We start from the raw sequence: 22736 nt of genomic DNA, 5'->3' as shown, positions 1-22736 counted from the left end.
ACACTCTGAGCCTCCCCAGAGCTACAGAGGGGGCTTTATTTTAATGAAATCTCTCCTGCTTTCAAAGGTGTCTAAGCTCTGGAAACATGCCATCGCTGTTCCTGTTGCGAGAAATAAAACACCAAAGTGTTTAGGCTGGTGGCTCGATCGCCTCAGAAACAGGAAGATAACCATATCTTTAGAACAACATCCAAACAGTGGGCACAGATATGTAGTGCAGGGCCAGTGGAGCATGGTGGGCAGAGCAACACGCAGCAAACGATTGTGCTGGAGTAATGACTGAGCTTGCTAAATGGCATTGTACTCAGAGATGATTCAGAAGACACCAAACACTGCAGTGTACTGCGATACTGACGGTGAACACCTTTGTAACTCTCGTGTGACAGTAATAACTGTATAATAGCGTTTTAATTACTCTGCTGCAAGTACATGTAAAGTTCACAGATTTTTTTTCACAGTGTATAGCTTCCTTAATGCTACCACAAGAAATTATGCAATTACCCCCCTTCCTTCCTTCTCTGGCTATTCGTATCCAGTGGTACAATCCTGGCCACCCCTTGTGAGACCCACTGTTCTTATCAGCCTGTCTGCATCTGTCCACAACTTCCTCTGAGGCCCTCTGCCTCCAAAACACATCTTTCACAATCCTATAAGAACTACTTCAACTAAGAACTACTCTCCCAAACAGTATTTGTGTTGAGGAGGATGTATGGAGGAAATTCCAGGGCCAACAATAAATAATAGAAGCATTCATGAATAAATGCATGGAGGTTTGTTTGTATGTCAAGAGTTTTGCCTTTTTTTGTGCAGGGGGAGGAAACAGATGTCATCTGAGATGTCTGGATACTTTCGGTTTCACCACAAGTGTTTAACCTGAGCTCAATCATATTTCAATAAGCAATAAGCCTATAGCATCCCTGCGCCACCTCTGTCACTTAAGACTGTTTTCGGAATGAAAAGGATTTCAAATCAACTGTAGTGGAGTTAAGGATGATTTTTATTGCCTAACTGGAAGGTAAGAATAAATTATTACTTTCACGTGTTTTAAAGTGTTTGAATAACTAGTAAAGTGCGTCACTCTTCTTATGAAGAGAAGTGATTGTGTCAGTGCCGCAGGTTCTTGCGCTTTAATTCAAACAGGGCGATTTGAAAACGGATAAGCTGAGAATTACACTTAAAAACATATCTACCAGCCCAACCGCTGCCTTATTAACCACAACAGATGTGTGTTTAATGAATACAACAATAACAAACAGATACATACAGAAATGTAATAAATCCATCGTGTGCAGCACAGCACATATTTATAGACCCCGCTCGGTATCCGTGTGAAAGTTAGAGACAAGTTTATGTTCTGGTTACGAAATCAGCATCGAAGTGTTAGCAGAGTTTACATCAGATGCACTGAACTGTGGGCTTAATTTTACTAGCAAAATATTTCAGTGCAGGTTAACAAAATTGTAGTATGTGTACATGAATCAAATGTATTATCAAAATAGTAACTACAATTAAAATATTTTATCAGTGACCGTTTTTTAAATTTTAAAAATGTCAGCGTTTTTTGTGTGTGTGTTTATAGTACTAGTATGACACATTTTGTGTTATTTTCTACACAATGTGTACAGGGTACTGTCTTCTAACACATGAAAATAAAGTAATTTCAGCCAAAAAAATGATGTTTGGAGTTTTCATTCTAGGTTCATCCTGAAGCTGTACAGTGTTTTTTCCTCTATAGAGATATACTGTATACTGTTTTTGTATAGTTAACACCAAGAAAGTGTATTTTAGTTGTTTTCTTTTATTCTCCCCCCAGATTAACTCTATCTGTCATCACTCACTCTCTCATCTCACAATTTTCATGTTTTTACTACCCAAAAAAAAAAATGTGTCCCACTACTTTTGTAAAAAATCTTTGTTGAGATAACATGTAACGGTAACATCAGTAATCAGACATCAATTAGATATTGGGGTATATTCATCAAGGGTGTCACAAAGGTATTTCTCTCATTTTCTAAATGGAATATAATGCAAATTAAAGTGAATACATCAGAGCGTACAATTTTATCTAAAGATGCTGCGTGTGAGCGACTCATTTTTCAATCATTTTGCGGCTTATTTGTACTTTTGTTTGTTCGAGAAAATAAGTGTCAGAAATAACGAATTGCTATAAAAACCCTTCATTTAATGCATTATGTAAAGTAGCACTATATGTTTAAAGGTATGGCAGTAGCAGTAACATACTCCTACGTGGATATTTAGGGGACGTCACTACTGTTATTGTATATTTTTATAGGCAAAACAATCACCATTCGGCAGCGCAATGTGCACTGATTATAATATTCACAAATACAGCAGCCTATTGTTGTGTTCAATAACTACATACAGTGCGTTTAAATATTGGATGTGTTCATGATACAGACAATCATCACAGATTATGAAAATGAATCGCTTTGCAGGTCAGATCTGCGCACATCCTGCTGCACAACATGAGCGCACCCGTGTATTACTCGGTTGTATCAGAAGCAGACTGTCAAAAGTGTGAGACTACTGCATCTAGTTACTTCATTGCCGGCATATGTATTTGTTATTGCACGCGTTATGCTGCCATTTCTTATATGCATTAATCATGTAAAATGTAAATATCCGGTGTTTTATTAATACCAAAGGAGCCGAGCTCACTTGATTATCGCAATATGATCTGAGTCCTGAGAAAACAGGAAGTGAATCATGAAAACGACCACGAGTGACGAGCTGAGCAGTTTGCACCGTAAACTGCAGGGGGGACCGAGGCTGGCTGTCACACTTTTTACTCAGTCTTATATTTCTCTGGCCCCCTACATCATAGGCTGCTATTTCCAATTCCACCTGAACAAATTATATATTGTGTACAAATGGCCATTGTCTAGATCTTCACTCTTGACTGAATGTATAACTGGTTAACAGACAGGGTGCACTGGTGACATCCAGCCCCGACACTTGGTTGGTTGTCACAGTTATATTGAATGCCTTTTTAACAAACAATAACACCACACATATATTCTTATCACTACTGATATTTATTTAATTGAACATTTATTGAACATCAATTCATTTTTGTAACCGCTTTATTATTTCACTGTTGTGAGTCACAGCTAAACCTAGATTACACTTAGTATAGGATATGTACTCTTACTAGGCTATCGAACTGTATATACATTAAAGCTGCACTTCTTAGTACTGAGATTATTCTGTATTTGATCTGCTCTTACTGTTAAATATATATTCTGTGTAAGTCGCCCCGGGTTAGTGTATCTGCTAATTAAAAAGAAAACTTAACGCAACGGATTCATGTAGGTAATTAAATGAAGTATTGTACGATGTACGTGTATTTTTCACAGACAACTACACACGCATTGAGACTGTTACTACGCAAGTAATACCACTTGTAAACGTATGCAGACATCATACTTCAGCGACATAAATGCAGTACCATCTTCTAAATGTTTATTTACCTATTTATTTGTAAGTGATTTAATCTATCACACTATCACACACACAGGTGAAGCAATAACAGAAACTTTGAACTTTAAAGGAGATTATAATGGTACATTATTTGCATTCTGTATGCACACTCAACACCTTTTGTGACTCTGGTGTGTATTTGCTGTCACTAAGGAAGGGGTCACCATTTTTTCCAGGGGGCTCAGTTTCTTACAGCCACTGGAAAATGTGGTGACCCCCCTGTAAATCAAGCAGGAGTTCTCCAGAAATGCCCAAACTTTTCATGCTTGTGTGTCCCCTCCCAACCTGCACACTCAACCACTTTTGTGACTCTGGTGTGTAGCATGCATCAGCCGTTGTTCATAATGTCACCTCGCCTGTCGAGTGATGCGTGTGTTTGACCTCAATGCATGCAACAAGCTTTGAAATCAACACAACATACCATGTAAGCAAACTAGCCAACCACATGTTAATGTCCAATGACAATGAATGAGCTGCTGACTGGTTCTCATAGCTGCTGCAATGTGGTCTGATCCATTAAGTTTTTGCTCCACCACAAAAAGCCGGAAACAGCAGTTTATCTGCTAACAAAACGAAACGAAATAATATATCCTGAAAGAGTAACATTTAAAATTGCAAAATAACTAGTCCGTTTATTGTGGGTTTCGACTTAAAGTGCCGTTGGGCGTTTCATGGTTAATTGCAATGTGTAACGCTTTTGTTTCCTAATATCATTACGCAGGAAAGCAAAGAGGGAAATAGAAACAGTTATTGGAGCTAAAATTTATGCAAAGAGCTTTTTTCAATATTACAACAGCAAGAGGTCAATAAAGGAGGAAGTGAAACAGATAAAGGGCACAAATTGAAGTATCTTGGAAAACGTACAAGATGTGGCAAATGTTCTAAATGAGTATTTCACAGAGGTTTTTACAAAAGAAAAAACAGTTAACATGCCACAGGTTAACAACCAGTCCAGTCAAATCCTAAGAGAGATCAGGATAAATGAGGAGGAGGTACTAAAGGGACTAGCAGAATTTTGCTTTGCTTTTTCTAATCTATATTAATGATCTGGACTCTGGGATAGTTAGCAAACTTGTCAAATTTGCAGATGATACTAAAATAGGTGGCTCAGCAGATACAATCTCGGCAGCACAGGCTATTCAGAGGGACTCAGATAATATTCAGTTGTGGGCGACACCTGGCAGATAAAATTCAATGTGGACAAGTGCAAGGTATTACATGCAGGTAACAAACATGTTCACTATAATTACACTATGGGAGGAACAGAACTAGATGAAGTAACACATGAGAAAGACCTAGGAGTCTATGTGGACTCCTCACTTTCTCCATCCAAACAATGTGGGGAAGCAATAAAAAAGGCAAACAAAATGCTAGGGTATATTGTCAAAAGTGTAGAATTGAGCACAAGGGCAGTGATGTTCAGACTGTACAATGCACTAGTTAGACCTCATCTGGATACTGTGGACAGTTCTGGGCTCCACACTTCAAGAAAGATATCGCTGCTCTAGAGGCAGTTCAGAGGAGAGCAACCAGACTTATTCCAGGTCTGAAGGGAATGTCCTACTGAGAGACTGAGGACCTGAACCTTTTCACCCTGGAACAGAGGAGACTACGTGGGGACTTGATCCAAGTCTTCAAAATCATGAAAGGCATCGACCACATCAAACCAGAGGAGCTTTTCCAGATCAGCAGGGACACACGCACCCGGGGACACAAATGGAAATTGGGCTTCAAGGCATTCAAGACAGAAAACAGGAGACACTTCTTCACACAGAGAGGCGTCACAATCTGAACAAACTCCCCAGCGATGTGGTAGATGCTGAAAATTTGGGAACATTTAAAAATAGACTGGATAACATCCTTGGATCACTTAGTTATTAATGGACATCAAACGAGCACGATGGGGCGAATGGCCTCCTCTCGATTGTAAACTTTGTTATGTTCTTATGCTCTCTATATTATTGTGGGTCTGTTTTGCACTGTTCATGTACATCGTGTTGTAATTCACGACTATAGCTCCGTCAGTGACATGAAAAACTACTCGGTAAGATCATTAAAACAAGGCATAATGCATAAGACACTCCTTTGCCCTTTGCATGGCTGCGGGTAAACAGCAGCTCATCTCTACTGCAATAAACTAAGACCATGTAAACCCGAGAAGGAGAGGGGCATTTAACCTGTGACTCGAGCATACTGTCTAGAGTGAGGTCAGAACACGCGTGTCAGGGATATGAATGAAACATGTCATGTAAATATGATGGATATAAGTGTATATCGCTGAGGAGTTTATGAGGAGAATTGCACCGGAACTTTAACAACCGTTTTGTATATTCCAAGTAGTGGGACTATAAAATGTCAGAACTTTGTAAGCAATTAACTATTCTGTATCAAGCAATAATCCAGCTCAGTAATTAAGTAGTTGATTAAGTAATGATCTATTTTTTGAAAATGTTGGTGATGTGATCACTTTGATACATAGCTGATTATTAGTAGTTAACTACTACAGTGGTTTGCCAGTTGTCAGCTAATGATTTTTGATAGTCTTGTATTTTTTTAATACATTTTATGTTTTAATGTGTAATATAGTATTTTCAGTATTGAGTATTTATGGCATGGGTGTTTTTGTTATCTAAACTCTTTATTAGTTATTGCTGTTATTTCAATGTGCACAGTGTACTATTTAAATGTGTATGTATTACTAAATCTATTTCAGTGTATGTTAAAGTGCAATATATGTTTCAATGTTTGTGTCTCTCTTAGTTTTACCCAAACATTTTCTCCCCGCCATAAAGATGGGCACCATTAAAATGTTTTACAGCGAGGTGGGGGCCCCCCACAATCAAATCTCACCTATGGCCCCCAAAAGGCTAGGGCCGGCTCTGCAAATATGTACTGCAGTCTTACCCTGCCTGCACGTCCCTGCACATAGCTCAGCATGTTCAAGATCTGCTTCTTCCTCTTTCAGTTCACCAAGGAACTGGAGACTTCGATTCTTTCCTTTTTTTGGTTCACTGATTCTGAACGGCTCTCTGCTATTCGTTCTTTTGGGGGAGCTCAGCTCGGCAGGGCCACACTTGCTGCTAAGTTAGAACACGTCCTACTCAAATCAAGCCAAACTGACTTATTAGGTATTTAGAATTTAGACAGGACTCTTGCATTACAAAAGTTTCATTTTATTGAATAACAACGCCTTTCGACACTGCTATGTCTTCATCTGGGCTATAAATACGTAATAATTGAAAGTGACTATAAAATCAATTTTTCATTATATATATACATTGTAGCAATCTGGGACTGGGGGGGTGCATGTTCATGTGTGTGTTTGGGGTTCTGTTGGGGGATGGGCGGTTCACAGAGTGCATGCAAGCTTGGTAGGTCACATTGGTGGTGCATGTGTATGCTTGTGTTATAGCGGGGTAGTTCTGGGGTTAAGGGTTAGCCCCGCACGGGAACACGGGAGGCGCCGTGATTGGAGGACCCAGTCACGGGGTCAGAAGGCATAAATAGGGGTGCCCGGTTCCTGCGTGAAAGAGAAGAAGTTTGGAGTTGAGAGTAGTTCAGTGTGTGGAGAGCGTGAGAGAAGGTAGCATGTACAGAGTGCCGCGCCAGACTGTTTGTGTTTGTGATTAACCCTGCATCCTCTCCGTCATTCCTGCCGTTGGTGGTGAACTCCCACAATGATTATGTCAAACAAAATGCCTGTATCATTATAATATATATAAACTGACGTTGTCCTTACACATGCCATCTTAAAAACTTGTTTTTTATGTAAAGTGTAAACATTAACATGGACATGTTTTCGGGACCTTTTCTCATATACAATTGTACTATTTATATAATAAAGTGAATAATAAAATGAATATGTAACATTAGAAACACTTTTATTATTATTATTATTATTATTATTATTATTATTATTATTATTATTATTATTAATGTATTTATTTATTTATTTTTATTTCTGGCAGACGCCCTTATCCAGGGTGACTTACAACATAAGTGCAAACAAAGTGCAAAAATACAGAGAAGTACAAGGCATCAATCATTACAAGTTCAACTTAGCTAAAACATAGCAATTCAAAATAATACATTTTACAGATTCCAATTTACAATTTACACAAGTACAGTAAGAGACTTCCTACATCCTGGACGGTGAAAGCTAAGTGCTGTCAAGATGTAGGGTTACAGACGAGGGCTACGGGAAAGGGAGCCAGGAGGAAAACAATCAAGAACGTGAGGAGCATAATAAGCTGAAGTGCTATCTAGCAGGGGTAGAGGACTAATATTACAAGTGCTGTGGGAAGAGATGCGTCTTGAGTAAGCGCCAGAATGAGGTCAAGGACTCTGCTGTTTTGACTTCGGTGGGCAGGTCGTTCCACCACTTAGGGTTCAGGGATGAGAAGGAGCGGCTCTGGAGGAAGGGGAGTGGAGAGGAGGCAGAGTTATTCTTCTGGTACTGGAGGAGCGCAGTGGTCTGGAGGGGATGTATGGAGAGACGAGGGTCTGAAGGTATCTTGGTGCAGTGTGGTCGAGACAGCGGTAGGTGAGGGTCAGTGTCTTGAACTGAATGTGTGCCGCTATCGGGAGCCAGTGGAGGGAGTGGAGCAGTGGAGTAGCGTGTGAATCGGGCAGAGAGACACCAGACGAGCCGCAGAGTTCTGGATGAGCTGGAGCGGCGGGTAGTGGATGCAGGCAGGCTGGCCGGGAGGGAGGTGCAGTATCCAGGCGGGAGAGGACCAGGGACTGGACGAGCAGCTGAGTGGAGTAGTCGGTGAGGAAGGGACGGATCCGGCGTGTGTTGCTCAGGAAGAACCTGCAGGTGCGCGTCAGCGTGGTGATGTGCTGGGAGAAGGAGAGCGCAGGATCGAGGGCGACTCCTAGATTTATAGCGGAAGAAGGAGGAGAGTGTGGTGGATTCCAAGGGGATCGAGATGGGGAGGTCAGCAGAAGGTGAGGAAGAGTGGGGGAAAAATAGGAGATCTGATTTGGAGAGGTTGAGCTTGAGGTGGTGCGAGTGCATCCAGGCGGAAATGGCAGACAAGCAGGAAGAGATGCGTGAGGGGATGAGAGGGTCAGAAGAGGGAAAAGACAGGAAGATCTGGGCATCATCAGCGTAGAAGTGGTAGGAGAAACCATGGGAAGCGATGAAGGGGCCCAGGGAGTGTAGAGAGAGAACAGGAGTGGGCCCAGGACAGAGCCTTGGGGAACGCCTGTGAGGAGAGGTTGGGGGGTGGATGAGGAGCCTCGCCATGTCACTTGGTAGGACCGGTCACTGAGGTAGGAGGAGAACCAGGTAGCTTGTTTAAATGCAGAGGGGAAACAGCCAGAGAGGAGTGAGGAGTTGAGGAGGGAGGAGATGAAGGGGAGAAGAGTTTGCGAGGGTTGTTGATAGTGGATTCGAAGAGTGATTGGAAGTAAGACTTCTTGGCTGAGGTGAGAGAGGACGAGAATGTGGACAGTAGGGAGCGGTAGAGTTCGAGGGCAGCTGGGAGTTTGGTCCTTTTCCACTTTTGTTCAGTGGCACGCAGACTAGTTCGGGTTGCAAGTGAGGGAGGAGAACAAAGAGGAGGTAGCACAGTTGACAGATAGATTTGAAAAACAATCAATGGAAGGTAAGAGAGTGAGGGCAGTGGAGGCAAGGGTGGAGGGAGAGACAGAGCGGAGATTACGGCGGAAGGTGACAGAGGGAGTGAGTGGAGAGGGGAGGGGAGGGAAAGGGAGAAGGAAATGAAGTGGTGATCCGAGTTGTCCATGGGTGTCACAGAGAGTGTTGAAGGGGAGCAGCCTCTTGAGAAGATGAGCTCTAGCTGGCAGCCAGCCCTGTGAGTGGGGGGAGACAGGGAGAGAGAGAAGTTAAAGGAGTGAAGGAGAGGAAGAAGTCCGGCACAGTGGGAAGGGTTGGAGAGGTGGATGTTGAAGTCTCCCAGGAGGATGGTAGGTGAGGACAGCGAGGGGAGAAAGGAGAGAAGAAAGTCGAGTTCATCCAGGAAGGAGGTGAGTGGACCAGGTGGACGGTAGAGAACTAGAAGGAAGAGGTGAGAGGGAGAGGTTTCCACTGCATGGAATTCAAAGCTGTGGGTCGAGATAGAGGAGAGAGAGGAGGGGACAGAGAAGAGGAGAGAAGGGGAGAGCAGGAGCCCTGTTCCTCCTCCCCGCCCAGTAAGACAAGGGGAGTGGGACAGGACAAAGAGAGAGGATAAGGCATCAGGGGTGGTAGAGTTGTCTGGGGAGATCCAAGTCTCGGTGAGAGCGAGGAAATCCAGAGACTGGTGGGAGGCAAAGGCAGAGATGAAGTCGGCCTTATTGGAAGCTGAGTGGCAGTTCCACAGGCCTCCAGAGAGTGAAGTAGAGGAGAGGGAGGAGGAGGGGGGAGAGGCAGAGAGATGAGGTTGGAGGGATTAGGGAAACAATGGCGCGCAGGTGCATGCTGAGAGGAAGGAGAGAGCAGGACAGGAATTGGAGAGATCGTCATGGTTGCCTGCTGTTGCTGTCCCCTCTCAGTCTTCTCCTCGCTGGAGTCCCCGCAGCTAGAGTCCCTGCCCTTTGTAATTGGGGCCCTTTTGAGTCCCCGCAGCTAGAGTCCCTGCCCTTTGTAATTGGGGCCCTTTTGAGTCCCCGCAGCTAGAGTCCCTGCCCTTTGTAATTGGGGCCCTTTTGAGTCCCCGCAGCTAGAGTCCCTGCCCTTTGTAATTGGGGCCCTTCGGAAGGGGAGCACTGAGGCTGCTGGCGCTGACTGCTGGCGCAGAGGGGTGGGGGGCTGTTAAATACGTCACCTGTAACTAATGAGGACAGTGCACACCTGTGTTACGTTGAATGACACAAGGCTGGTCAAGATGGCCCTCCCTCCCACGCAGGACTGCTAATAGCACAATTACTGGCCGCTTAATATCTGAATACAGACAAAGACCAGACACACGCAATTACACTGAACAATAGCTCGTAGTAATGTTAAACAAATGCTAAATAATCACAGCCTACACAGTGTAACGCTTCTGATTGGAGACAGGGCGTGTCGAGTGCGCTGGGTTACTGGCTGAATTCACTAACAAACTAACAAACAGTCGGTGCTTTTCCGACAATACAGGTGCAAGATATACAATTTGTAGCTAAACAACAAACCACGTAAACAGTCTTTGTAACTTAACTAAACGAGGAAACGTGAGAGAAAGCGATACTTAGCTGCAGCGACTTGAGCGACTTCTCAGCTTTAATTATGCATATTATTTATTAATACTGTATATTTTATGGACAGCTGTCATTAAAGTAGAACTGCTGTGATGGTCTCCCACGCATTGTCTTTTTAATGGATGTGTTTGTCTTTAATGTCCAATGAAACAGTAATGGATATTGCTGTGGATCATTAATTCACTTCTCGTCATCCACGCGGTTTGTTATGGCGCATGCGTATACTGTGCATGTTTCCACGTGGGTTGATGTTAATTCTGATTGGTCAGATTCTTCCAAGTCGCGGTGAAAAAATCTAGAAAGTAGACCGTTTAAATCTGAGCAATGGTAATTTTCCTTAATGCAGTGTGGAGCTCCTATTGAAATACAGCTACATGCACAATACCCATCGATCTACTGCAACACAAAACATCTGCTAATTATCAAAATAACACAATACTGTCCACTGCGCTACATGACATCGGTACACTGCAGCTCGGACACACATGCGCTGTCAGATCAATCCTCACTTCTCTGTGCCGTGTGCTTGGAGGGGGTGATAATAAATACTTAAGTAATGTACAAATACTCGAAAAACATACTTAAGTACAGGAACAAAGTATTTGTACTTTGTTACTTTATACCCCTCATTCACGAACTGCCCATCACTACTCCACAGCCGGCATATTGTGTCCGAACTTTTTGTATTATTATTGTAAATAAATATTATTGATGTCATATGTTAGGGGCCCCTTGATATTCTGGCTCTACCCATTAAAAAGATCTGAAGGCTGGTCGTCTTGAACAGTTGAAGACAAGCGAATACCCACACTCTTAGAATTAATGTGTTAAATTTAACAGTCTGAGTTTGTTCAAGGACAAAAATTAAAATAATGACAACTTCAACACATTTTTTCACAGAAAGACTGATGGATATACATTTTTTTTACCGAGATTTTGTTTGTGTGACGCGTCCGTGCTTCCAGCTCCCAGCCTCACTTCACCTTCACATCATCTTCCCATCCTACAGTGGTAGAGGGGTTAGGGAGAGTAAAGTGGCCTTGTTTCAAACTTGTTTTAGTGTCCCAAAATTTTGTAATTAAAACAACGTAAGCTGCCAGTTACTTTCACTTTGCTGGAAGTTAGTCCCATAAGGGTACAAAGGAAAACCACAGATATGAAAATAGATTTGGGAAAATTGTTAGAATTTTTATAAACCATTTCATGTATAAAACATTTCCAGGATTAAACAGATAAAGTACGAGTTTCTAAATGGTCTGGGGTTTCACACATTATTTCTCCATTTTGTAACAGACTGTCAAAAATGAGGACGGCAAGGACGGCTGCTCTCCTTTGTCCTCTAATAGGCCTATTGGTGATTTTGAGTGTAAGTATGTCTTCTAAACATATTGATTGCTTTCCTGTCATTGCAAAGCCACATTGTTCAATACCACACAATTCTGAACAGTTTCAACTCAATGTAACTAAATTCCAAGCTACTGACTGGCTATTAAGATGTTTAATATGTTGAAAATGCTGTCTTGCGCAGCTTTTCTGTGAATCAGAGTAGCCAGTTTTGAGGAAACAGCTTCCCCAGGTGTCTGGAAACAGAAAGTGTCCATAGGGGTGCACAGTATCTTTTACACAAGTGTCCACAGGGGTGCGTAGTATCTTTTACACAAGTATCTGTCTCTCCTGTATCCCATCAAGGTGTATTTGTACTGTTGGGAGGAGGGGACTCAACCCCTGAGTGTGAAGCCACCTAGCCCCCTCTCCCAACATCAGTGGGACCAGATCCACCTCAGCCCAGAGGAGTGGCAGGCTCTCAGGGAGGCTCTTCGCTGGCCGTCCCCAGACAGGCCTGTCACCTCCCTGAACGACACCACAGACCCCAGACACTGCTTCTACTACGTGGAGAACCTGAGGGACAATTACACAGTGGGGGACACTCTGAACGTCACTCTGGTCACCAGGGATTTCTCTGGAAATCCCAAAAGCTACGGAGGGGACTTCTTCCAGGCTCGGCTGCACTCCCTGGAGCTCAAAGCCAGCACTTATGGCTCGGTGCAGGATCACTGCAACGGGACCTACACAGTCCACTTCTCCCTCCTGTGGCCCGGTCAGGCCCGGATCTCCCTGCGGCTGATCCACTCCAGCGAAGCCGTGCAGGTGCTGCTCCGACACAGGGAGGACGACCCCAACAAGGTGTCTTTCCGGGGGTATTTTGAGGAGGGGGGCAGATCGGAGACTGTAGTCTGCAACGCCCAGAGGAGCGGCTCACGCTGCTGCTGTGAGTACAAGGATCCTGCGACCGGGGAGATGTGGTTCTGCCAGAAACCAGCTGCCCTGCCCTGCCACGCCCTCGTCTACCACAGCGCTGGGACCTACCAGGCAAAACTGACCGACCTGGACAAGAGCCTTCTGGACACGTGAGTCTCTGTGGAGATGCCCAGTGTGAGACCTGAGGAGTCAATTCTCCTCAAGGTCAAATCTCACATAATGTGTGTAGCTGTGTAGTTCACAACTTAATGACATTTTAAGAGAAGTTTTAAAGTGAAGCGAAGCCCAGAGAAATTCAGCAGCACATTACCATGATTGTACTCAGTTCTGAAGGTTTTTATGACCGAACTTTGGACTTATTCTTCCAACAGGAAGTTAACTAATGTTGATGTTGGGATACCAGGAACTGACCCCAAAATTCACATCCTGCCCTTGGACACAGAAAGCAGTAAGTATGGCTTTACCTGTATGAGTGTGTGTGTGTGTTTTTCCTGTGCTCTGGCTCTTCTTACCCGCCTCTGTCTCTCTGTGTCTGAGACTGTCTGTGTTTCTCCCCAGGACAGGAGCAGAAGTGCGCTCCCGGTTTGGACACTCCGGTTCCGGCCGGGTTCTATTTCCAGGACCGCTGGACCTCGCTGGTCTGCCCCGCTCGCAGTTTCTCCAGCGCAGAGCAGATAGTCGGCTGCCTGAAGGACAAGCAGCTGTACATGATGGGCGACTCCACGTTGCGCCAGTGGTTTGAATACCTGTGGAAGAATGTGCCCAGTAAGAGCCCGAAACACCAACACACCCGATACGCCACTCTTACCCTCCCTGTGACTCCTCTCTCTCCCTGCTTCTTCCTATTTCTCTGATATACTTCGATCATTTGCAAGACCTTTCACTGCATCTGTATCTCTTCATCCTCCCTTCCTCCAGCTCTGAAGCTCATGAACCCCCAAAACAAACATCAGGCAGGGCCTCTGCTGGGAGTGGACACTGGTAACAATGTGGTCCTGCGCTGGCGAGCTCACGGCCTGCCCTTACGGACGTTCAAGGTCCCGAGGGCGCGGCTGCACTACATCGCCAACGAGATCGACGGGCTGGCAGAAGAAGGCCACACCGTGGTGGTCTTCAACCTCTGTGCGCACTTCACCACCTTCCCACTGGCCGTGTTCATCCGCCGGGTCACCATCATCCGAGAGGCGGTGCGCTCGCTGCTGCACCGGAGCCCCCAGACCCTCGTGGTCATCAAGTCGGCCAACACCGGCTACAAGGACATCTACGGCAGTGACTGGCTGTCCCTGCAGCTGGACACCATGCTCAGGAGGATGTTCCAGGGCCTCCCTGTGGCCTTCATCGATGTCTGGCAGATGACCTCCTGCCACTACACCCCAGACCAGATCCACCCCCAGCCTGTCGTCATCCAGAATGAAGTTGACCTGTTCCTGTCCTTCGTCTGTCCCCAGTGAAGCTCCCTGCCAGTGCGTCTCTGTTGAACAGGTGGTGTGCAGTGTGCTGAGACAGATGGTCAGTGCAATAGCTCCTTCAGCTGCACCAATTCGATGTTTTACGCCTGTTTAATTCAGAACAATATCTGTGTTAAATAATGGAGTTTGGTAATAGGACAATTTAATAATCTTTCATCCTGGTCATATTTAAAAGTTTTTATTTTAAATTGCAGAATGCTGTTGTGGTGAATACAAGCTGGAGATCATACCACGCACCTCCACCATGGTGTGTTATTAGCTTGCATGTGTGTCTAAATGCATCTGAATGTATGGCAATCACATTGACAATGACCTGGGATAAGGCTGTGAAGATGAGTTAACATATATCTGAAGGACTGTTATAGCAAGTTTTCATTTAGCTTGGGAATTGGTGGTCTATCTCCAAGTGCTTGAGCGGGAGAAGGTGAATGGCAACAGCTATAGTTCTCTGTTGTGCCGTAGCCGGGGTGGGTGAGTGTCTGGGCGGTGTATCAGACGTCTACGATTCCCGCTTTCTCACAGAGTGTTTTTTTTTATTTATTTTATGTGTTTATTGTAAAAGTGTCCCTGACCACCTTCAAGCGATTGCCCAAGACATCTGCTCAGACTGTACCTGTAATACAGCAGCTTGTTCTCCTGGGCTGTTCAGCACTGCTGTGATTTTGCACTTTATATAACTCTGCCACCTTATGCTCCCACTTATGTGTACATGGTGTTGGACCATGTGGGGTCTGTCTAGGGTGAAGGAAGTGCAGGTTTATTTACAATCCGTTCTTTGTGGTGCTATTTCTGTCTTCTCCTCTCCCCTCCTTCCTTATGCCCTGTAAGACAAGCCATTAACAAGGGTAATTATTGTTCACGGATTTTACTGGTTTGCATCTGTAAGGCAGAGGAGACTAACGGAGAGCAGGAAGACTGCTGTTATGTGTCCTGTGCACTGGAGACTACAAGGTGAAATGCGACTGAGCACAATACCGTTTTGCCCCATTCTGTGATCCAGTTTAGGTCACCTTCATCAGTGACGACACAGTGGATATTTGTACAATTTCTATGGGAAATTCTATGCTCTCTGGTTTGATACAGGAAACAGACATCTCCACTTGTTTTACTTTTCTGGAACTTATGATGACTCACCATATCATCATGGAAATTTGAAAGATGAATTATATAAACATGCGATGTACTTAAATTGAACGTTTGTTTGAAACCCAACAGTGTTAGTAAACAATTTCGCTAGCTACAATATCTATAGCAGAAACCGCATACTTCCATACTACCCGTACTACTTTTCAGCATTTCAGTAGTATGCATATTGGACTTAGTATATGAATTTGTAGTTTGGTAAAAGTACCCAGATGGCTTGCTACATTCGCCAGAATATGCAGAATACAACCAGAACTCAGAACGCTGGATTCCATCATGCTTCCAGATCGGCCGACATTCCCTGTCACATGTAGGCGCTGTAGCCGATACGCAGTGCCTGGAATAAAATAATCATGTAAAATAATAGCGACAGTTCTGGGTGGTGAAATAAACCTTTTATGACTGAAAACGGATGGTTCTTTCTGAAAAATAGGGTGATGGGGCCATCGAACGTGCATACCATGAAACATTTGAATGATTTTCGTGATTTTCCGGTTTCCCCCATTGACTTCCAGCAAAGCAGCTCCACAGTTAGCACGCACGTGACGTCATGGTACCTTTTTCGTTCTGTGATTTCTGTTACACAGAATGAGCTGGACATGAAAAATGGAATATTTTTCTACTTATAGAATAACCTGAGAAAATATGGATTTTCGGTGGCATTCCCTTTCAACACTATACTGGGGGTCAGTTACACATTGTTACCACCAGGTGCCTATAAATGTTGTGTTTTACACTGTTGTTGAAACGTAATGTGATGTGTACATTTCCTTGTGTAGAAGACATAATAACATCACACTTAAGCAAGTTTAGTTGAAGAATAACTCTACTGCTAATAATAGTAACAATTATGATAATATAAATGAGACTTTCATTGCTGAGCATACTTTGAGGTCATTATCAAAGCCAGTAACTGTTATCCATAATGCATTTTCACTCTTAAGTTGTATTTGAAGCATATTTTCTAAAGTGTAACTTCATTTTATTGTGTACTTTTTACCGTTCTGTTTGTGTTCACATTTTTGTAACTGAAATACAGAGTTTGCCAACAAAGGCCGCCATCGCCCTCTCCATAGCAGTCTCCTCTCCCAGCTTCAACCAGTCACTCATTCAATCTTCACCACAGCACTGTGATCACTCACTGCACACCTGCTCTCCATCATCTGCTTCCCACACCGGCCTTTATAAACCCCTCCCTGACTCTCATTCACTGTGAGGGTTTGTCAGTTTATCTATTATTATTGTTATTTTTATTTCTTGGCAGACTTACAAATTACAAAGTGCAATACAATAAAAAGTGCAAGAATACAGTTCAGGACAAGGCATTAAACATTACAAATTCAAATTTACATACTACAAAGCGATTTAAACCATAATACATTGTACAATTTCCAATTTACACAAGTAAATACAATAAATGAGGTTTACATCCTGGAAAGTAAAAGCTAAATGCAGTCAAGATGTTAGGTTACAATCAAAGGCTACGGGAAAGGGAGCAAAGGGGAAATCAATAATACAACTATTAGTAGGTAGTAGTTGTAGTGGATGCAGGCAGGCCGGCCGGGAGGGAGTTGCAGTATCCAGGCGGGAGAGGACCAGTGACTGGACGAGCAGCTGAGTCGAGTAGTCGGTGAGGAAGGGACGGATCCGGCGTGTGTTGCTCAGGAAGAACCTGCAGGTGCGCGTCAGCGTGGTGATGTGCTGGGAGAAGGAGAGCGCAGGATCGAGGGCGACTCCTAGATTTATAGCGGAAGATGAAGGAGGAGAGTGTGGTGGATTCCAAGGGGATCGAGATGGGGAGGTCAGCAGAAGGTGAGGAAGAGTGGGGGGGAAATCAGGAGATAGCAGACAAGCAGGAAGAGATGCGTGAGGGGATGAGAGGGTCAGAGGAGGGAAAAGACAGGAAGATCTGGGCATCATCAGCGTAGAAGTGGTAGGAGAAACCATGGGATGCGATGAGGGGGCCGAGGGAGCGAGTGTAGAGAGAGAACAGGAGGGGCATACTCTGCACTGAAACTGCACCTTTTTTTTTCTGCACTGCTGCCTGTGTGGGAGTGTAACCCCAATGTAGGGCACAGAGGCGCACATATAGGACAACTTATTCCAGGACAGACATGACACTTCACTTGGACTGAGAATTGTGAGCAATAACGGGACACCTGTTATTGTGAGTAGGTGGGATTAAAGCAATGCTCAGAAGAGACACAGAAGACTTTTTATATTTGGGATTGTGTGTCGAGGGCACGGCGCTGCCTGTATTGAACTGAACTCAGTGTGTCAATCAGTCAGTCATTTTATCTCCCCCTCCCACACAGACCATCGCGCTACTCCCCTCTATCACCCATCAGCAGCGACAATTGTGCGCAGCCGCCATGGAGGGGACTTCTTCCAGGCTCGGCTGCACTCCCCGAAGCTCAAAGCCAGCACTTACAGCTCGGTGCAGGATCACCACAATGGGACCTACACAGTCCAGTTCTCCCTCCTGTGGCCCGGTCAGGCCTGGATCTCCCTGCGGCTGATCCACTCCAGCGAAGCCGTGCAGGTGCTGCTCCGGCACAGGGAGGACGACCCCAACAAGGTGTCCTTCCGGGGGTATTTCGAGGAGGGGGGCAGATCGGAGACTGTAGTCTGCAACGCCCAGAGGAGCGGCTCACGCTGCTGCTGTGAGTACAAGGATCCTGCGACCGGGGAGATGTGGTTCTGCCAGAAACCAGCTGCCCTGCCCTGCCACGCCCTCGTCTACCACAGCGCTGGGACCTACCAGGCAAAACTGACCGACCTGGACAAGAGCCTTCTGGACACGTGAGTCTCTGTGGAGATGCCCAGTGTGAGACCTGAGGAGTCAATTCTCCTCAAGGTCAAATCTCACATAATGTGTGTAGCTCTGTAGAGACATTTTAACTTGACAGTCAAAAATTTGAATTTCCTCCTAAAAGGTCTGGCCCAATTTCAAGACTCTGTAAATATTTACATCACATGCATAAGGATGTTATCATGTGAAAGGAAATAGCTCAGAACATAGCTAAGAGTAACACAATACACAAGATAACGTGCTGAAAAAACTACTTTTTTATTGTAATATGCCAAGTCATATTTCACTTCACCAAAATAAAGCACCTCTATGTATACCTCACTGAATCTCCACATATCCCTCCAGTGGCATATGGACAACAACTGTACCAATTTGTGTGTTGATAGGACAGACAGAACCCACTGTGCGAGGGCATCTTTGAGAGGAGTATGTGTTTGGACAGCACATAGACACAAGTGGCCAAACAAAACTGTAGCTGTAATAATACATTATATTTATTTAATAATAATTATTTATTATTTTGTTGTTGTTTTCAATTGCTTTCATCCTACTGTGTGGAGTGCTGCACTGTTTGTAATAAAGACTCTCTTCACGCATTAACAAAGGACATATTGTACTGCTTTTATTCCATCCACCTTGTCTTCAGATCTCTCTAAACTTTTCTCACACCCGCGTACATTGATACTGTACAGCTTGATTACGCATTCCTCTTGGTTATTGGTTAACTGCCGAATCTGCATCTCGTTTGAAAGCTGAGTATTGGCTCACGCCTGTGTCAATCTCACAGATGTTACCGCCAGGGTGTTCGATCAGATTTCTTTGCAAATAGGCTTGTTTTGTTCAGAACACCGATTAATCGAGTATCAAACAGAGAAGTTCAGATCCAATTATATAAAATAATTCTGTATTAGTACACTGTAAAAAGACTTCCTGACTCTGAGCTCTGTACTGGTGTGTGTTGCTTCTACCTAAACATGGATGGTCTTGTTTTGATCAGTAGACTGTCTGGTTCCAGACTATGTCAAAGTTGTCAATATGTTCTGAGAATTTGTATTCCTAATCAGACCAAGTACCAAGTATTTCAGAATGTGGAGGGGTGAAAAGGCAGGGGTGTGATTTTTTGACTCTGCAAACAACACGATGGTGAAAAGTACACGTGATATTAAACAAACACATGTTTTTGGTGCCCTTGTAAGGCTACCAGCACCATCTGTCAGCTTAAGAGATTAAGAATCAGGTTGGAGCATTTGTCGCAATGCCTTTATTACACGCAGCGTGGAGAGGAACAGTGAATCAAGGAGATTCCAAAGTTGCTCTGACTCCATGCTAAAAGTCAGAGCTTTTTATACACATAGAAGTCAAAGATCTGGTTAAAATTAAAAAGTCATTAATATGTTATCTTAAAAGCTAGCAAAGCAGAAGATATATTATTATAGGTAATAGGTCAATATGTGGATTAGGGAGCAGACACTTAAATCATACTGTTTGGCATCTTTTCCAAGATGCACATCATAAATATAAACAGCGGTCAAACAACCTTATCTTTCTTAAGTATACACATATTAAGCCTTTTGAGAGAGGAATTTCTAGCTTTACCTCCACAAAGCCCAGAAAAATTCAGCAGCACGTTACCATGACTCATTCTTCCCAACAGGAAGTTAATTGACATTGGGAAATCAGGAGCTGACCCCATAATCCACATCCGGCCCTTGGACACAGAACGCAGTAAGTATGGCTTTTCGTGTGTGTGCGTTCATGTTTGTGCATTACTCGTTTTTTTTTTTTTTTTGCTCCTGTGCTCCGGCTCTTCCTACCTGCCTGCCACTCTGTATCTGAGACTGTGTTTCTCCCCAGGACAGGAGCAGAAGTGCGCTCCCGGTTTGGACACTCCCGTTCCGGCCGGGTTCTATTTCCAGGACTGCTGGACCTCGCTGGTCTGCTCCGCTCGCAGTTTCTCCAGCGCAGAGCAGATAGTTGGCTGCCTGAAGGACAAGCAGCTGTACATGATGGGCGACTCCACGATGCGCCAGTGGTTCGAATACCTGCAGACGACTGTGCCCAGTAAGAGCCCGAAACACCAACACAACCGATACGCCACTCTTACCCTCCCTGTGGCCTCCTCCTCTCTCTGCTTCTTCCTATTTCTCTCATCTCCCTCAGTCCTTCTCTCTCTTGTTCTTGTCTCTCCCCCTTCATCTCCCTTTCTGTCCAGGTTGCAAGACTTTTCCCTGCGTCTGTCTCTCTCTTCCTCTCTTTCTTTCTACCTCAGAAAGACTAACATCCTCCATTCCTCCAGCTCTGAAGCTCATGAACCCCCAAAACAAACATCAAGCAGGGCCTCTGCTGGCCGTGGACACCAGTCACAATGTGGTCCTGCTTTGGCGAGCTCACGGCCTGCCCTTACGGATGTTCAAGGTCCCGAGGGCACAGCTGCACTACATCGCCAACGAGATTGACAGGCTGGCGGGAGACACCTACACCGTGGTGGGCTTCAACCTCTGGGCGCACTTCACCACCTTCCCACTGGCCACATTTGTCCGCCAGGTTGCAATCATCCGAGAGGCGGTGCGCTCGCTGCTGCGCCGGAGCCCCCAGACCCTCGTGGTCATCAAGTCGGCCAACACCGGCTACAAGGATGTCTACGGCAGTGACTGGCTGTCCCTGCAGCTGGACACCGTGCTCAGGAGGATGTTCCAGGGCCTCCCTGTGGCCTTCATCGACGTCTGGCAGATGACCTCCTGCCACTACACCCCAGACCAGATCCACCCCCAGCCTGTCATCATCCAGAACGAAGTTGACCTGTTCCTGTCCTTTGTCTGTCCCCAGTGAAGCTCCCTGCCAGTGCGTCTCTGTTGACCAGGTGGTGTGCAGCATGTTGAAACAGATGATCACTGTAATAGCTCCTTCAGCAGCACCAATTTAATGTTTTAAGCCTGTTTTACTCAGAACAATATCTGTGTTAAATAATGGAGTTTGGTAATAAGAAGATGTAATAATATTTAATCCTGGTCATATTTAAAAGTGTTTATTTTATATTGCAGAACACTATCGTGGTGAATGCAGGCTACTGGAGATCGTGCCACGCACCTCCACCATGGTGTGTTATTAGCTTGCATGTGTGTCTTAATGTGGCTGAATGTATGACATTCACATTGACAACGACCTGGGATAAGGCTGTGAAGATGAGTTAACATACACCAATCAGCCATAACATTATGACTACCTGCCTAATATTGTGTAGGTCCCCCTTTTGCTTCCAAAACAGCCCTGACCCGTCGAGGCATGGACTCCACTAGACCTCTGAAGGTGTGCTGTGGTATCTGGCACCAAGACGTTAGCAGCAGATCCTTTAAGTTCTGTAAATTGCGAGGTGGGGCCTCCATGGATCAGACTTGTTTGTCCAGCACATCCCACAGATGCTCGATTGGATTGAGATCTGGGGAATTTGGAGGCCAAGTTAACACCTTGAACGTGTGATTCATCAGACCAGGCCACCTTCTTCCATCTTCTGAGCACTGCTTATAACCCCTCTGCTCCCGGTATGACATCCCGTGATTGATCGCAATGCTCAGTCAAATTAGGGTTAATAAGAGCCAATTAAGTCAGTGACAGAGCAGACTGGCTCATCACAAGTTTATTAAAGTAAAAGTACGTTACCACAATATGAATAAGAGACATTTGTTTTCCTCTAAAATACTCATAACCCAGTAAATGTGTTCTCTATGTTGATAAATAACGGTGCGTGAAGATGATACCTGATTGAATGTCAACTGTAAAATAATATTTATACTATTTTTACAGATGTTTACTGCTCTATACGTTACTTTCCGCTGTTACGTCGATCTACAGAGGATTGAAAAGCTCTCTATCGAGCTGTCGAAACGAAATTGCTAATCGGCTGCAGTAAATTCAGGCAGAAACTGCACAACAGCGACAAACAACGTAGCGGCAGCACGGAGTATTACATCCGTACTGGTTTCTCTTCTCCATAGAGAATGAATGGGAAAACTTTCAGGGAAGTAAACCATGTTCTTCCCCACAAACCTGGCCTAAATTGTACGATTCCTCGGTATATTCAGACGAATGCAGTACAGAGTTAGGAATGAGCAAAAAGGTTGTGGTATTGTGGTAATAGATGCCTAGATAAATGTTCAGTGTATTCATTCACACGGAGATCTTAATCCAACCATAAAAAACTGCAGAGCATCCGCGAAGCACTGTGCCCGGTGAACCACTGCCCACAGTGGTTGATAAGGACCTGCTACGCATGCCAGTATTACAGCAGGTACCCAATACCCCATTCAACTACCCATTCGTGGTTCATAACCTGTAGATAAAATCCCTCTCTCTCACACACACACACACAC

At 44.6% G+C, this 22736-nt stretch overlaps 2 protein-coding genes across 2 annotated transcripts; both read left to right on the top strand.

Annotated features, from left to right (window-relative positions):
* Positions 1 to 707: 707 nt before the first annotated feature.
* On the top strand, positions 708 to 16940 carry LOC136768322 (NXPE family member 3). The gene is made up of 6 exons (XM_066722466.1): positions 708 to 1015; positions 11980 to 12052; positions 12376 to 13094; positions 13317 to 13393; positions 13504 to 13710; positions 13864 to 16940. Exons 2-6 carry the CDS (start codon positions 11990 to 11992, stop codon positions 14394 to 14396), a joined length of 1599 nt encoding a protein of 532 aa, XP_066578563.1. The 5' UTR covers positions 708 to 1015; positions 11980 to 11989; the 3' UTR covers positions 14397 to 16940.
* A 371-nt stretch (positions 16941 to 17311) lies between these two features.
* On the top strand, positions 17312 to 21198 carry LOC136768070 (NXPE family member 3-like). Its single transcript, XM_066722123.1, has 5 exons — positions 17312 to 17369; positions 17906 to 18359; positions 20024 to 20094; positions 20224 to 20430; positions 20666 to 21198. Exons 1-5 carry the CDS (start codon positions 17312 to 17314, stop codon positions 21196 to 21198), a joined length of 1323 nt encoding a protein of 440 aa, XP_066578220.1.
* The last annotated feature ends 1538 nt before the right edge of the window (positions 21199 to 22736 follow it).

Source organism: Amia ocellicauda, chromosome 14 (genome assembly GCF_036373705.1).
Source record: "Amia ocellicauda isolate fAmiCal2 chromosome 14, fAmiCal2.hap1, whole genome shotgun sequence".
NCBI classification, from domain to species: Eukaryota; Metazoa; Chordata; class Actinopteri; order Amiiformes; family Amiidae; genus Amia; species Amia ocellicauda.
Note: the sequence above shows the minus strand (reverse complement) of the source record. Positions and strands in the feature narration are given on the sequence as shown.

What these genes read in the sequence shown, in the direction of transcription:
- LOC136768322 (XM_066722466.1), top strand. Translation starts at nt 11,990, where the DNA reads ATGAGGACGGCAAGGACGGCTGCTCTCCTTTGTCCTCTAATAGGCCTA. An exon ending in GACAAGAGCCTTCTGGACAC is followed by an intron (nt 13,095 to 13,316) that starts GTGAGTCTCTGT and finishes TTCTTCCAACAG; the next exon opens with GAAGTTAACTAATGTTGATG. An exon ending in CCTGTGGAAGAATGTGCCCA is followed by an intron (nt 13,711 to 13,863) that starts GTAAGAGCCCGA and finishes CCCTTCCTCCAG; the next exon opens with CTCTGAAGCTCATGAACCCC.
- LOC136768070 (XM_066722123.1), top strand. Translation starts at nt 17,312, where the DNA reads ATGAAGGAGGAGAGTGTGGTGGATTCCAAGGGGATCGAGATGGGGAGG. An exon ending in GACAAGAGCCTTCTGGACAC is followed by an intron (nt 18,360 to 20,023) that starts GTGAGTCTCTGT and finishes TCTTCCCAACAG; the next exon opens with GAAGTTAATTGACATTGGGA. An exon ending in GCCCTTGGACACAGAACGCA is followed by an intron (nt 20,095 to 20,223) that starts GTAAGTATGGCT and finishes GTTTCTCCCCAG; the next exon opens with GACAGGAGCAGAAGTGCGCT.